At 36.4% G+C, this 15,720-nt stretch overlaps 1 protein-coding gene across 5 annotated transcripts in view; it reads left to right on the forward strand.

Moving 5' to 3' along the window:
* SACS (sacsin molecular chaperone) overlaps nucleotides 1-15,555 on the forward strand; it is a 66,266-nt gene extending 50,711 nt beyond the window's left edge. For all 5 annotated transcript variants that reach the window (XM_054820112.1, XM_054820093.1, XM_054820122.1 and 2 more), the window contains one exon: nucleotides 495-15,555. In XM_054820112.1, coding sequence (XP_054676087.1) covers nucleotides 495-12,055 — 11,561 coding nt within the window. In that variant the 3' untranslated portion in view covers nucleotides 12,056-15,555. The remainder of the gene's footprint in view (nucleotides 1-494) is intronic.
* The last annotated feature ends 165 nt before the right edge of the window (nucleotides 15,556-15,720 follow it).

Consider the following 15,720-nt stretch of genomic DNA (forward strand, 5'->3'; position numbering starts at 1 on the left):
TTTTAGTCTAAGATCATCTGCACCTGAGCTGTTCTTCGCTATATCTAATAAATAATCTTTCAAATCTATTTGAATCTTTGCAATTATAGACGAATAAATAATGGATTAAATTCTTATTTACTGCTAGTTGAGTAGTGTAATGAGTCAACCTAACAAAAAAATATATTTGAACCTTCTACTTTGATTGTAAGTCCATAGTTGCTATGTACACCTGAGAACTCTTGTGTCAAACTAACAAATTCAGTAACGTATTGATAATTTTCAATTTGTTTTTATACTAATATGGAATGTATTTGCTTTTGATTAACTTCTAAAAGCAAGAGGAGCTGGTATCTGCAGTTCTCTTTAACAAATATTTTCCACAAAAAGAAAAGGCAAGGCATGTTAGATTAGATTTTTTTTTCTTTTTTTCTCTCCCCCCAAACAACCAAAAGCACTTTGTTATGTAACTCTGCTCTGATTTTCATGGCTTTGCCCTTTTGCTATAATTTCAGGAAGGCCATGCACTCAGCTCCAGCTTCTGAACCCAGAAAAATTTGCCCGACTCATTAAAGAAGTTATGAATAGCGTGTGGCCTGGCAGAGACATGGTGGTACAGTGGTATCCAGGTTTGGAAGAGAAAAATCACCCATCAGTTTCCTGGCTTAAGATGGTCTGGAAGAACCTATATATACATTTTTCTGATGACCTGAGTGTGTTTGATGACATGCCACTTATCCCCAAGACACTGCTGGAGGAAAACCAAACGTCAGTGGAACTGGTTAGATTCAGGAATCCATCACCTATCATTCTGGAAGACGAATCTGAGACTCAGCTCCCGGAATATTTAGCTGATATTATTCAGAAAGTTGGTGGAGTTGTACTTAAGAAGCTGGATATTTCTATCCAACATCCACTTATAAAAAAATACATACATCCACCATTACCAAGTGCTGTTTTACAAATAATGGAAAAAATGTCCTTACAAAAACTATGCAGTCAGGTTGCATCATTCCCATCAACACATAAAGATGCTCTTAGGGCATTCTTAGCTAGTTTAACTGATGCAAGTGAAAAAGAGAGAAGAATTATTCAGGAATTGCTAATATTTAAAAAAATCGAAAAATCATCTGATGAAAGTGTCCCTGTTTTTACTGGGCTAAAAGGTAGTAAGGTATTACACCACACTGCAAAAATTCCTCCTGGTCTAAGATTTTCTATTCCAATAATTGACAGCAGCGATGAAGCTACTATTCGCTTAGCTAACCTGCTGAAAATAGAACAGCTAAAGAGCACAGATTGCTTGAAGTTTGTTTTACAAGACATAAGAAGTGACTTTTATTCATACGATGAAACAACACAGATAATGCAATGGGTTCTTGAAAATCTGACTTTTCTGAAAAATGAGAATACAGATGTGATAGATTGGCTGACATCATTAAAGTTTATTAAGATTTCACAGGAAAAGATAATGTCAGCAAACGAACTCTTTGATCCTGAGGTAGAACTTCTGCAAAATTTGTTCTATGCTGAAGAGGAAATTTGCTTTCCCCCTGTTATTCTTACATCTTCAGATATTCTTCATTCTCTGAGACAAATAGGTTTAAAAAATGAGGCCAATCTTGAAGAAAGTGATATTATGAGAGTAGCAAATAAAATTGAAAGTTTGCATGCTAACTCTAATACCAATCATGATTTACTGTTAAGAAAAGCTAGAACTCTCTTGATGATTTTGAACAAAAACCATAAACTGCTTCACTCATCTGAAACAAAAGCTGCGCTGAAAAAAATAAAATGGATTCCTGCATGTAAGGAAAGACCTCCAAATTATCCAGGATCCTTAGTTTGGAAAGGAGATCATTGTAATCTGTGTTCACCACCAGAAATGGGTGATATATCTCATGCAATTTTAGTTGGTTCCTCAGTTCCTCTTGTGGAAAATGTGCTGTTGGATATAGAAAAAGCACTTGGCATCCCCACCAAGCCCAGCATAAAAGCAGTCTTAAAACATTTCAAGGTGGTGGTTGATTGGCACAGTTCTAAAACCTTCAGTGATGAGGACTATTATCAATTTCAGCATATCTTGCTTGAGATTTATGGGTTTATGCATGATCATCTAGAAGAAGGCAAAGAAGCTTTTAAAGCCCTGAAATTTCCCTGGGTTTGGACAGGTAAAACATTTTGTTCCCTCACACAAGCAGTGATAAAGTCAGTACCTGATCTTGATCTCCAACCTTATCTACATTATGTGCCAAAAACGATGGCAAAATTTCACCAGTTGTTTAAATGTTGTGGTTCAATTGAGCAGTTAACGCCAGACCATGTTTCTATGGTCATTCAGAAAATATATCTAAAAAGTGAGCAGTCTCTCTCGGAACAAGAAAGTAAACAAAATCTTCACATTATGTTGAGCATCATAAGATGGCTGTACAGCAATCAGATTCCTGCAAGTCTGCACACACCCATGCCTCTATACAGTGGCAAACTTCCGTATAAACTTGCAATGAGGCCAATTCATGAGTGCTGTTATTGCGATATCAAAGTTGATGACTTAAACGATTTGCTTGAAGATTCTGTTGAACCAATAATTTTGGTGCATGAAGACATACCAATGAAAACTGCTGAGTGGTTAAATGTCCCATGCCTTAGCACAAGATTGATTAATCCAGAAAATATGGGATTTGAGCAATCTGGGCAGAGAGAGCCTCTGACTGTGAGAATTAAAAACATTTTGGAAGAATACCCTTCAATTTCAGATATCTTTAAAGAGCTTCTTCAAAATGCTGATGATGCTAATGCAACAGAATGTAATTTCCTGATTGACATGAGAAGAAATATGGATATAAGAGAGAATCTTCTGGATCCAGGAATGGCAGCATGTCATGGTCCAGCTTTGTGGTCATTCAATAATTCCGAATTTTCCGACTCTGATTTCCTAAATATAACTCGATTAGGAGAGTCTTTAAAAAGGAGTGAAGTTGACAAAGTCGGGAAATTTGGACTGGGATTCAATTCTGTCTATCATATCACTGATGTTCCTATTATTTTGAGCCGGGAGTTCATGATTATGTTCGATCCAAATGTTAACCATATCAGTAAGCATATTAGAGATAAATCTAACCCTGGGATCAAAATCAACTGGAGTAAACAACAGAAGAGGCTGCGAAAATTTCCCAATCAGTTTAAGCCATTTATAGGAGTTTTTGGTTGCCAGCTGCCACTGACTGTAGAATCTCCTTACAGCTACAAAGGAACACTTTTCAGGCTGTCCTTTAGAACTCAGCAGGAAGCTAAAGTGAGTGAAGTCAGCAGTGCATGTTACAATACAGCAGACATTTACTCTCTTGTAGATGAATTTAGCATTTGTGGTCATAGACTGATAATATTTGCTCAGAGTGTAAATTCAATGGTTTTGAAATACTTGAAAATTGAGGCAGATGATCCTGGGGTGGCACAAGATGTTGTGACTATAAAAAAAAATCTGTGTTTTTCCAAAGCCTTGACTGCACCAAATGTAAGTGTTTTAAAGGAAGCGGCTAAACTCATGAAGGTCTGCAGCAGCAGTAATAAAAAGCTTCCCTCTGAAACACCAAAGTCCTCGTGTATCTTACAGATAGTAGTAGAAGAATTTCACCATGTATTTAGGCGGATTGCTGATTTACAGTCTCCACTTTTCAGAGGTACGGAAGATGATCCAGCTTCTTTCTTTGAAATGGCTAAATCAGGACAGATAAAAAGATCAGCTGATGAATTGCCACAGAAAACAGTAGATTCAACAACATGGCTTATATGTTCTTGCATGGACACTGGAGATGCTTTAAAATTTTCATTGCATGAAAGTGGACGAAGGCTCGGTCTTGTTCCCTGTGGTGGAGTAGGAGTGTTGCTGTCTGAAACCCAGGATCAAAAGTGGATTGTGAAACCTAATTGCAACAACATAGGTGAAGTATTCTGCTATTTACCTCTACGAATAAAAACAGGCTTACCTCTTCATATAAATGGCTGCTTTGCAGTTACTTCAAATCGGAAGGAGATCTGGAAAACAGATACGAAAGGAAGATGGAATACGATATTCATGAGGCATGTTATTGTAAAAGCCTACATAGAAGCACTTTGTGTTCTGCGTGACATGGCAATCAATGGTGAACTAGTTGACTATAGTTACTGTGCAGTGTGGCCAGATCCTGATTCAGTTCACGATGATTTTTCTGTTATTTGTCAAGGGTTTTATGAAGACATAGCTCATATGAAAAGCAAAGAAGGGATCAAAGTGTTTTCTGATGGTTTCTCATGGGTTTCCATGAAGAACGTAAGGTTTTTAGATGACTCTATACTGAAACGACCAGATGTTGGACCATCAGCCTTTAAGATCTTTCTGAAGTACCTTAAAAAAACTGGTTCCAAAAATCTGTGTGCTGTAGATCTCCCATCCTGGGTAAAGACAGGATTTGAAGAAGCAGGATGCAAATACATATTATTGGAGAACACTTTCTCTGAGAAACAGTTCTTTTCTGAGGTATTTTTCCCTAATGTTCAGGAGATTGATGCAGAGCTGCGTGATCCTTTGATGCGTTATGTTCTCAATGAAAAAGTTGAGGAGTTCTCAGGAATTCTTCGTGTTACTCCATGTATTCCCTGTTCCTTGGATGGACATCCATTAGTAACGCCATCAACACTGATCCATCCTGAAGGAAGAGTTGCAAAGTTATATGATGCTGAAGATGGAAGATTTCCTTATGGCACCACTCAGGATTATCTTAACCCAGTTATTTTGGTTAAACTTGTTCAGTTGGGAATGGCTAAGGATGATATTTTATGGGAAGATCTGATAGAACGTGCAGAGTCAGTAGCTGAAATTAACAAGATTGATCATGCTGCAGCTTGTCTCAGAAGCAGTATTATACTGAGTCTTATTGATGAAAAACTAAAATCTAGGGACGCTAGAGCTAAAGAATTTTCTGCAAAATGTCAAACCATCCCTTTCCTTCCTTTCCTTAGCAAACCAGCAGGCTTCACACTGCACTGGAAAGGCAGTGATTTTCAACCTGAAGCGATGTTTTCAGCAACTGATCTTTTCACTGCTGATCATCAAGATATAGTTTGCCTAATACAACCAATTCTCAATGAAAATTCCCACTCCTTTAAAGGTTGTGGTGCTTTGTCATTAGCTGTCAAAGAATTTTTGGGTTTACTGAAGAAACCAGCTGTTAACTTGGTCATAAATCAGTTAGAAGAAGTTGCAAAGTCATTTGATGGAATCACGTTATATCAAGAAAATATCACTAATGCTTGTTACAAATATCTACATGAAGCAATGTTACAGAATGAATCAACAAAAGCTATGATAGTTGAACAACTGACAAACTGTAGTTTTATTCTGGTTGAGAATGTGTACGTTGATCCAACAAAAGTGTCTTTTCATTTGAATTTCGAAGCAGCACCCTATCTTTATCAGTTGCCTAATAAATACAAAAATAGTTTCCGTGAGCTATTTGAAAGTGTGGGTGTAAGACAGGCTTTTGCAGTTGAAGATTTTGCTGTAGTTCTGGAATCAATAAATCAGGAAAGAGGGACCAAGCAACTAACAGAAGACAACTTTCAGCTTTGCAGGAGAATAATTAGTGAAGGAATATGGGGCCTCATTAGAGAGAAGAAGCAGGAATTTTGTGAGAAAAAGTATGGTGAGATTTTGTTACCCGATACTCGTCTTGCACTTCTGCCTGCAAAATCTTTGTGTTACAACGACTGTCCATGGATTAAAGTTAAAGACACAACTGTTAAATATTGTCATGGTGATATTCCAAGAGAAGTTGCAGTAAAGCTTGGAGCAATACCAAAACGCCATAAAGCTTTAGAAAGGTATGCATCCAATATCTGTTTTACAACCCTTGGAACAGAATTTGGCCAGAAAGAAAAATTGACAAGTAGAATTAAAAGCATTCTTAATGCCTACCCTTCAGAAAAAGAAATGCTGAAAGAGCTCCTTCAGAATGCAGATGATGCAAAAGCTACAGAGATCTGTTTTGTGTTTGATCCTAGACAGCATCCAGCTGATAGAATATTTGATGAGAAATGGGCACCGCTGCAAGGACCAGCACTGTGTGTTTACAACAATCAGCCTTTTACAGAAGATGATATTCGAGGAATTCAAAACCTTGGAAAAGGTACAAAAGTAGGAAATCCCTGTAAAACTGGACAATATGGTATAGGTTTCAATTCTGTTTATCACATTACTGATTGCCCTTCTTTCATATCTGGCAATGATATACTTTGTATTTTTGATCCTCATGCTAGATATGCACCAGGTTCAACATCAACAAGTCCTGGCCGCATGTTTAGAGATTTAGATGCAGATTTCAGAACACAGTTCTCAGATGTACTGGACCTCTACTTAGGAAATCACTTTAAATTGGATAATTGTACAATGTTTAGGTTTCCTCTTCGAAATGGAGAAATGGCAAAAGTGTCAGAAATTTCCTCAGTTCCGTGCTCAGATAGAATGGTCCAAAATCTTTTAGATAAGCTGCGTACAGATGGAGCAGAACTCTTAATGTTTTTGAACCACATGGAAAAAATTTCTATTTGTGAGATAGAAAAAACAACAGGCGCACTGAATGTGTTGTATTCTGTACAAGGCAAAATCACTGATGGGGACAGACTGAAACGAAAGCAATTCCATGCATCTGTAATTGACAGTGTAACTAAAAAGAAGCAGCTAAGTGAAATACCTGTGCAACAGATTACTTACACAATGGATACTGAAGACTCTGAAGGAAATCTTACGACTTGGTTAATTTGTAACAGATCGGGCTTTTCTGCCATGGAAAAGGTATCCAAAAGTGTGGTTTCAGCCCACAAGAATGAGGACATTACTCTTTTTCCACGTGGTGGGGTAGCAGCTTGCATTACTCATAATTACAAAAAACCTCACAGAGCATTCTGTTTCTTACCGTTATCATTAGAAACTGGGTTACCTTTTCATGTGAATGGACACTTTGCTCTGGATTCTGCAAGAAGAAATCTATGGCGTGACGATAACGGTGTTGGAGTAAGAAGTGACTGGAACAGTAGCCTAATGACAGCACTGATAGCACCAGCCTATGTTGAACTGCTAATTCAGCTGAAGAAACGGTATTTTCCAGGCACTGATCCTACAGTATCAGTGCTGCAAAACACACCTATTCATGTTGTGAAAGACACTTTAAAAAAATTTTTATCCTTTTTTCCAGTTAATAGGCTTGATATTCAGCCAGATTGGTATTGTTTAGTGAAAGCAGTTTACAGTTGCATTTATGAAGATCTGAAGCGTCTTCTACCTGTTATGCGAGCTCCAAATATTGACGGCTCTGATTTGCATTCTGCTGTTATCATCACGTGGGTTAACATGTCTACTGTGAACAAAGGCAGGCCATTCTTTGACAATTTACTACAAGATGAATTGCAGCATCTCAAAAATACAGAATACAACATCACAACGCGGAAGACAGTGGCTGAAAATGTTTACAGACTCAAGCATTTACTCTTAGAAATTGGATTTAATTTGGTATATAACTGTGATGAAACTGCAAATCTTTTCCACTGTTTGGTAGATGCAGATATTCCTGTCACCTATGTGACACCTGCTGATGTCCGCTTGTTTTTGATGACATTTTCTTTTCCAGACTCTAATTGCCACATTGGAAAGTTACCCTGTCGTCTTCAGCAGACAAATTTGAAACTCTTCCATAGTCTCAAACTCCTGGTTGACTACTGTTTTAAAGATGCAGAAGAAAATGAAATCCAAATTGAGGGCTTGCCACTCCTTATTACTCTTGACAATGTTTTGCAAATTTTTGATTCAAAGCGACCGAAGTTCTTAACAACATACCATGAACTGATTCCATCTCGCAAGGATCTCTTTATGAACACATTGTATTTGAGATACAACAATATTTTACTTAGCAGTGAAGTAGCGAAAGTCTTTGATATCAGAAGTTTTGCTGAATTGTTATCGTCTGTGTTGCCTAGAGAATACAAAACTAGAAATTGTATGAAATGGAAGGAAAACTTCGCAAGTGAATCTTGGCTTAAAAATGCCTGGCATTTTATTAGTGAGTCTATAAATACTAAGGAAGAGCAAGAAGATACGCAAGCAAAATTCAATGATGTTGTTGAAACTTTGAAGGACTGGACTTTGCTCCCAGGTGTAAGGTTTACTGTCTCGGCTAATCATCTTGTTGTGCCAGAGTGTGATGTTTTGCTGCCCCTCAGCATTATGCATATAGCTGTTTTTCCAAATGCTCAGAGTGATAAAGTCTTTCATGCGTTAATGAAAACAGGATGTATTCAGCTGGCATTGAACAAAATTTGCTCCAAAGACAGTGCTTTAGTGCCTTTGTTGTCAGGATGTACAGCAAATATAGATAATCCTTCAAGCATTCTGAAAGCCATACAATATATGGTACAGACATCAACTTTTAGGACTGAAAAGTTAGCAGAAAGTGACTTTGAGGCTCTCTTAATGTACTTCAATTGCAATTTATGTCATTTGACATCTCAGGATGACATTAAGATTTTAAAGTCTCTTCCATGTTACAAATCAATTAGTGGCCGATACATCAGCATTTCAAAATATGGCACGTGTTACGTCCTCACGAAAAGCATCCCATCAGTAGAAGTAGACAGATGGACACAGTCGACTTCATCAGCTTTTCTTGAAGAGAAGGTTCATTTGAAAGATTTGTATACTGTGCTTGGTTGTGTCTCTGTGGATGATCTCGAAGTGTACTTGAAACATCTTTTGCCAAAAATTGAAAATCTATCTTATGATGCAAAATTAGAACACTTGATCTACCTAAAGAATAGGCTAAGTAGCATTGAAGAAACTTCAGAAATGAAAGAACAGCTGTTTGAAAAGCTTGAAAGCATTTTGATCATTCACGATGCAAGCAATAGATTAAAACCTGCAAAATATTTTTATGACAGGACTGTAAAAGTCTTTGAAGTTATGCTTCCTGAAAAATTCTTTATACCTCAAGATTTTTTTAAGAAACTAGAACAACTTACAAAACCAAAAAATCAAGCTGCTTTCCTTCCATCATGGGTAACTTTTCTACGACATATTGGATTGAAATTCATCATTTCACAGCAACAGTTATTACAGTTTGCTAAGGAGATCAGCATGCGAGCGAACACAGAAAACTGGTCTAAAGAAACACTACAGAATACTGTCGATGTTCTCCTTCATCACATATTTCAAGAAAGAAGTGACCTTTTTTCAGGAAATTTTCTGAAAGAATTGTCATTGATTCCTTTTCTGTGCCCTGAAAGAGCTCCAGCAGAATTTGTTAGATTTCATCCTCAGTATCAAGAAGTTAATGGGACACTTCCTCTTATACGATTCAATGGGGCACAGGTGAATCCTAAATTCAAACAGACTGATGTGTTGCAGTTGCTGTGGACTTCGTGTCCCATTCTTCCAGAAAAAGCAACACCTTTAAGCATCAAAGAGCAAGAGGGAAGTAGTCTTGGTGCGCAAGAACAACTTGAGCAAGTTTTAACTATGCTGAATGTTAATTTGGACCCTCCCCTGGACAAAGTTATCAATAACTGCAGGAACATATGCAATATAACAACTTTGGATGAGGACATGGTGAAAACTAGGGCCAAGGTCCTAAGAAGCATTTATGAATTTCTTAGTACAGAGAAAAGAGAATTCCGCTTTCAGCTTCGAGGCGTTTCTTTTGTAATGGTGGAAGAAGGTTGGAAGCTCCTTAAGCCTGAAGAGGTGGTAATAAACCTTGAGTATGAATCTGATTTTAAACCTTATCTTTACAAACTTCCTTTGGAACTTGGTACTTTCCATCAGTTATTTAAACATTTGGGTACTGAAGATATTATTTCAACAAAGCAGTATGTTGAAGTTCTAGGTCGCATATTCAAGAACTCAGAAGGAAAGCAATTGGATCCTAATGAAATGCGCACAGTTAAAAGAGTAGTTTCTGGCCTGTTCAAAAGTCTTCAGAATGATTCTGTCAAGGTTAGGAATGACCTTGAGAATATGAGGGATTTTGCCCTTTACCTTCCCAGTCAAGATGGTAGGTTGGTCAAGTCTAGTATCTTAGTTTTTGATGATGCACCCCACTACAAAAGCAGAATCCAAGGTAACATTGGTGTGCAAATGCTTGTTGATCTTAGCCAGTGTTACTTAGGCAAAGACCATGGTTTTCACACTAAATTGATAATGTTATTCCCTCAGAAATTGAGGCCTCGCTTACTTAGCAGTATTCTTGAAGAACAGTTAGATGAAGAGTCTCCCAAAATTTGTCAGTTTGGAGCATTATGTTCTTTGCAGGGAAGGTTACAGTTACTATTGTCTTCAGAACAATTCATCACAGGACTCATAAGGATTATGAAGCATGAAAATGACAATGCTTTTTTAGCTAATGAAGAAAAAGCAATAAGACTTTGCAAAGCTTTGCGAGAAGGTTTGAAAGTTTCTTGTTTTGAGAAGTTGCAAACCACATTAAGAGTTAAAGGTTTTGCTCCTATTCCCCACAGCAAAAGTGAAACATTTGCTTTCCTGAAGAGATATGGAAATGCAGTAATACTGCTTTACATACAGCATTCTGACAGCAAAGACATAAATTTCCTGTTAGCATTAGCAATGACCTTAAAATCTGCAACTGACAACCTGATTTCTGATACCTCGTATTTAATTGCCATGCTGGGTTGTAATGATATTTACCGGATCAGTGAGAAGCTTGACAGTTTAGGAGTGAAATATGACTCTTCTGAGCCATCAAAACTTGAACTACCAACGCCTGGCACTCCTATACCAGCTGAAATTCACTATACGCTTCTTATGGATCCAATGAATGTATTTTATCCTGGTGAATATGTTGGTTACCTTGTTGATGCTGAAGGTGGTGATATATATGGATCATATCAACCAACTTATACCTATGCAATCATTGTACAGGAAGTAGAAAGAGAAGATGATGAAAGTCCCAGTTTCCTGGGGAAGGTTTACCAGATTGATATTGGATATAGTGAATATAAAATAGTGAGCTCTCTTGACTTGTACAAATTTTCAAGACCAGAGGAAAGTTCTCAAAGCAGGGATAGCACACCTTCTACCCCAACCAGTCCTACAGAATTTCCAGCACACGGACCGAGGACGATTCCACCTCTCTTCACTGGCAGAGAGAGCCACAAATCAATGCCCTCAAAGCATCATTCTCCAAAAAAGATAAAGTCAAACTCGTTGCCAGAAATATTAAGAGAAGTGACATCTGTGATTGAACAGGCTTGGAAGCTTCCAGAATCTGAAAGAAAAAAGATTATTAGGAGGCTGTATCTTAAATGGCATCCAGATAAAAATGCAGAGAATCTTGATATAGCTAATGAAGTTTTCAAACATTTACAGAATGAGATTAACAGGCTAGAAAAACAGGCCTTTATGGATCAAAATATGGACAGAGCCTCAAGAAGACCATTTTCATCCTCTGCTTCTCGATTCCAGTCAGATAAATTTTCATTTCAGAGATTTTATACTTCATGGAATCAAGAAGCAACAAGCCACAAATCTGAAAGGCAACAGTATAAAGAAAAGTGTCCATCTTCCACAGGGCCATCTTACTCGCAACGCTTTTTTGTCCCACCTACATTTAGGTCTGTTGGCAATCCTGTAGAGGCACGTCGATGGCTTAGGCAGGCCCGAGCTAACTTTTCAGCCGCAAGAAATGATCTTCATAAAAACGCCAATGAATGGGTATGCTTTAAATGCTACCTTTCTACTAAACTAGCCTTGATTGCAGCTGACTATGCTGTGAAGGGCAAATCAGACAAAGACGTAAAACCGGCAGCCCTTGCACAAAAAATAGAGGAATATAGTCAGCAACTTGAAGGGCTTACAAATGATGTTCAGACATTGGAAGCCTACGGAGTAGATAGCTTAAAAACCAGGTATCCCGACTTACTTCCTTTTCCACAGATTCCAAATGATAGGTTTACTTCAGAAGTTGCTATGAGAGTGATGGAATGTACTGCTTGTATCATAATAAAACTTGAAAACTTTATACAACAAAAAGTATAAGAGGTTTGAAGAGGTGAGGGAACTGTTTTGTCAAGAGCTTAGGTATTTCATATGACAGGATACAAATGTGATTGTGCAGATTACTGAACATCTAAGAGGTTACACGTTGCTAAGCATAGTGCACAAAGGTGGGTGGTAATGAAGTACTTAGAATTGAAATTTATTTAAATGGGATTTTTTTTTTTTTTTGTAACTGAGCCTGCTGTATAAGCAAACTGTAAAACATGAATATTTTTTAAAATTTGCAAGGAAATTGAGCTGCAAAAATTAGCTGTATGTACAATATTAATTGGCATATTATTGAATTGCACTTTATATAACCAAAGCTTAGCTTTCTGTTAGATGAAGCCTGTAGTTATAGCTCCTTATTAGATTTTATTTCATTTAATATAATGTTTCCAAAACGGTAATGTCAGTTTTCAATGTACTAATCTTCAGACTGGACATACTATGAAATGGGAGGTGGGATGGGAATTAAAATAACTTTGGAGGTATTGCTCCAAAGCATTTCTGTATTCTTTTGTGTTCTGTGGACATTCGTATCACTCATAGTAATACTCTTATCAGCTGGATCTGATTATAAATTTGCTGCAGCATCACATTGTGAACATTTAAAGGATAGTTTAGTACCTATGAACTGGTACAGTTATTTTAATGCTGAATTATGATACTTGATTTAACATGCAACTTCATGTCATGCATTGATTGCATTTACTTTATTATAAAATAATTATTTAATTTACTTTTTTTTCCCTAGAGCCTGGCATCTTTTGTTTAATGAAAAATGCATGTGGGTGATACAAAATTGGTGAATATTATTATACGGTGTTTTATGATTAATTTTTTCCCAACACCAAACCTCAGTTTTCAGATGTCTAAATGCTTGAGTTTCTTTTTTTTTCCTGCTTGCGTGCCTTTGTGTGTGTACATATATATATATATATTTCCACAAACAAACATTGATAATAGTACAATTCAGTAACCCATTTTTGGTGTACACTGAGCACTGTTTTTTGTTACATGTTCAAAGGTGCTGCAATGTAATGCTCTTTTTATTTTGTTGTTCACTACAGCCCTAGAGAAGTCTGATTTTTAGTTCACACTCTTTCTTTTATAGTTTGTAATACTTTTGGTAATGTCATGCAATATGTTCAATGTTAGCTATTTGTAAAAAAATTGAAAAAATAAAAAAAATATGGAAGGATAATGCTACATGGAAGGATTTTTCTTTGCTGGATCAGCCACATTTAACATAAATGTTAAAACATTTTCCAGTGACATGCTATTACAATTATTTAGTGACAGCACAGTGAAACTGTAATTTAACTTACAGAATACAAAGGAAGATAAACAACATTGAGCTTACAGGGCTGATACAGCTGCAATTAGTGTTGTAATCTAAAAATAAAAAATCACGCTGAAGGCCTATTCAGTTTTGTGCAAATTATAAAGGACTTGTTCTCTTCTGAAAAATCTTGCAAATTGTAGTGAGAAGAAATGTGATGTTTGGAAAATGATACTGCTTCTGATTGTGAAGCCCTATTATTATTTCTGATATTAAATATTAAGTGCCATAATTTTAATAAAGAAAAATGCAAACATATATTTCAGTCTGATGTGTTTTGGTTTTATATAGACGACTAAATTTACCTATTCTTTTATATAGGTAAATACACAATCTCTTTTCAAGTCATTCTAAATAATTATACAAATATTAAAATACTACTAAAAAGGAAAAAAAAATTTCTTGCAATGACAAATGTTTGCAGTTTTCTCAAATTGTACATTTTGCTGATTTTTTGCAATAAATAGCATGTGAGTAAAACACAAATCCTGGTGTGCCATGAAATAAATCAGTTTAGTTAATTCCCTATGTTTTTAAATAGATTCCTTTGTGGCTCTTCCTTTGTGCATTGTCAGATGAATAGTATTCAGGGTAAGCAAAACACTAACAGAAGGAAACAGTTCTTGTTGTGTTTTTCAGTTTAAATGGAGCTAAAACAAGGTAGCACAGTAGCATGAAAATAACAGAGGAGCAACATGAACACTTTCCCATTTTTAGGTGAGATCTTGAGGAAGGAAATCTTTTAAGCACATAACTGTGTTTTGTAAGGAACTTATGTTGCCTTCCCAATATTATTATGAACCATTAAAATGTCTGTGCAGAACTACTAAACTATTTTGTTATATTTTTATTTTGTATATATTGTTGAGTGCTGATGCTGTAAGAAAGAAAATGGTCCCAGTTCTTAGGAAGCCAGTGGTCTGAAGTAATTTTAAAGATGGAACCAGTGTGAGCAAGAAAACCTGAATGACACAGAAAAATTCATTTATTATATTATTTCTGGGTTGATACCATCAATCAGTTGCAATAAAATGTACGTATGGATGCAGAGAGACAGGCAAGAGTGGTGTCTCAACTGGAAGTCTCTTATTTTCTTTTTTGATGTGCTTAACACTCTGTAACAGATAGCCTAAATAAAGAGGCCCTATGAGACCAGGAAACCATATTGTGATAGAAACTGATTTCATAAGTTCCATTTAATCCCTGTTTAAAAATAAATAAATTTTAAAAATGCTTAATTCATCCTTTTGGCTCAGCTGGGAGCCTTGGAAAATGCAGAATAACATATTTGTTCTTAAGGTGGGCATGGAAGCTCAGAACAGTTAGTATGTAATGATTCCTTAGTAAGGGTCTGTAGAAGTAAATGTTAGCATGTAGGTTCCACAAAAACACGTTACAAGTAATTCTGCACATTACACATGTTCACATGAGAGAAGAGGTCTTTTCAGCCAGGTATATGTCCTAGTTATCTTCCACAGGTACCAGTAATGTGTCTAGGAAAAGTAGCTTCAGGATTGTCTCCCAGGATTATAGCTGTGAGGTTTAGCAAAGATCAGTGGTACAGGAAACTGATTTAACTGTACATTTAGTAGCTTAAATCTAAGGAACTGCAGTTGTAACAAGCCTTGGCAGGTTTGTTGCTATTTATCTTCTTGTGGAATCCTTAAAGGTTTTCGTCTAAAACAACAGCAATAGCACATGTTCTTAAAGGCACTGGTCACTTGACTCAGCAACTAGTGATAAGACTTTTTTTTTTTTTAGGAAATAGATTTTTGTGTAACCAGCTATCAAAAGAAAAATTATTCGTTGTATAAACAAATGCAGTTTTGCAATATTTGTACTCAAATCATCATCAAAATAAAGTTACTGTGGTGATTTGAAAACTAGGATTTAAGAACTGTTAGTATAAGGGTTGCATTCGCTTGGTACTTGGGTTGCTTTAAATGAGGCTTTAATGAAATCTATTGTAATTGCTCCAATTAAAGGATGGTAGTACCAACTTCGAGATTTCCTGTTGCTGGATCTGAATGCCTTGAGGATGGCTGGATTGGTATTGTGGAACACAGGCAGAAGTAATAGTTCAAAAATAATTAACCATGACAGCCAAAGTAGATGTTTTCATTTGAAGAAGACACACATTTTTGTCATATGGAGGTATTTGTCAATGAGCTTTTCATGAAAATTGTTTATCTTTTTGTTGATTTGCTTTCTGGATTATTAATTCAGTAGCACTGGCATAATTTTTTGCTTACTTTGACCTACTACAGATGAAGACAAAGGAATTCTAGATGTCCAATGAAACCTAGTTGTAAAGTATTTT

Source organism: Grus americana, chromosome 1, assembly GCF_028858705.1.
Source record: "Grus americana isolate bGruAme1 chromosome 1, bGruAme1.mat, whole genome shotgun sequence".
Classification (NCBI taxonomy): Eukaryota; Metazoa; Chordata; class Aves; order Gruiformes; family Gruidae; genus Grus; species Grus americana.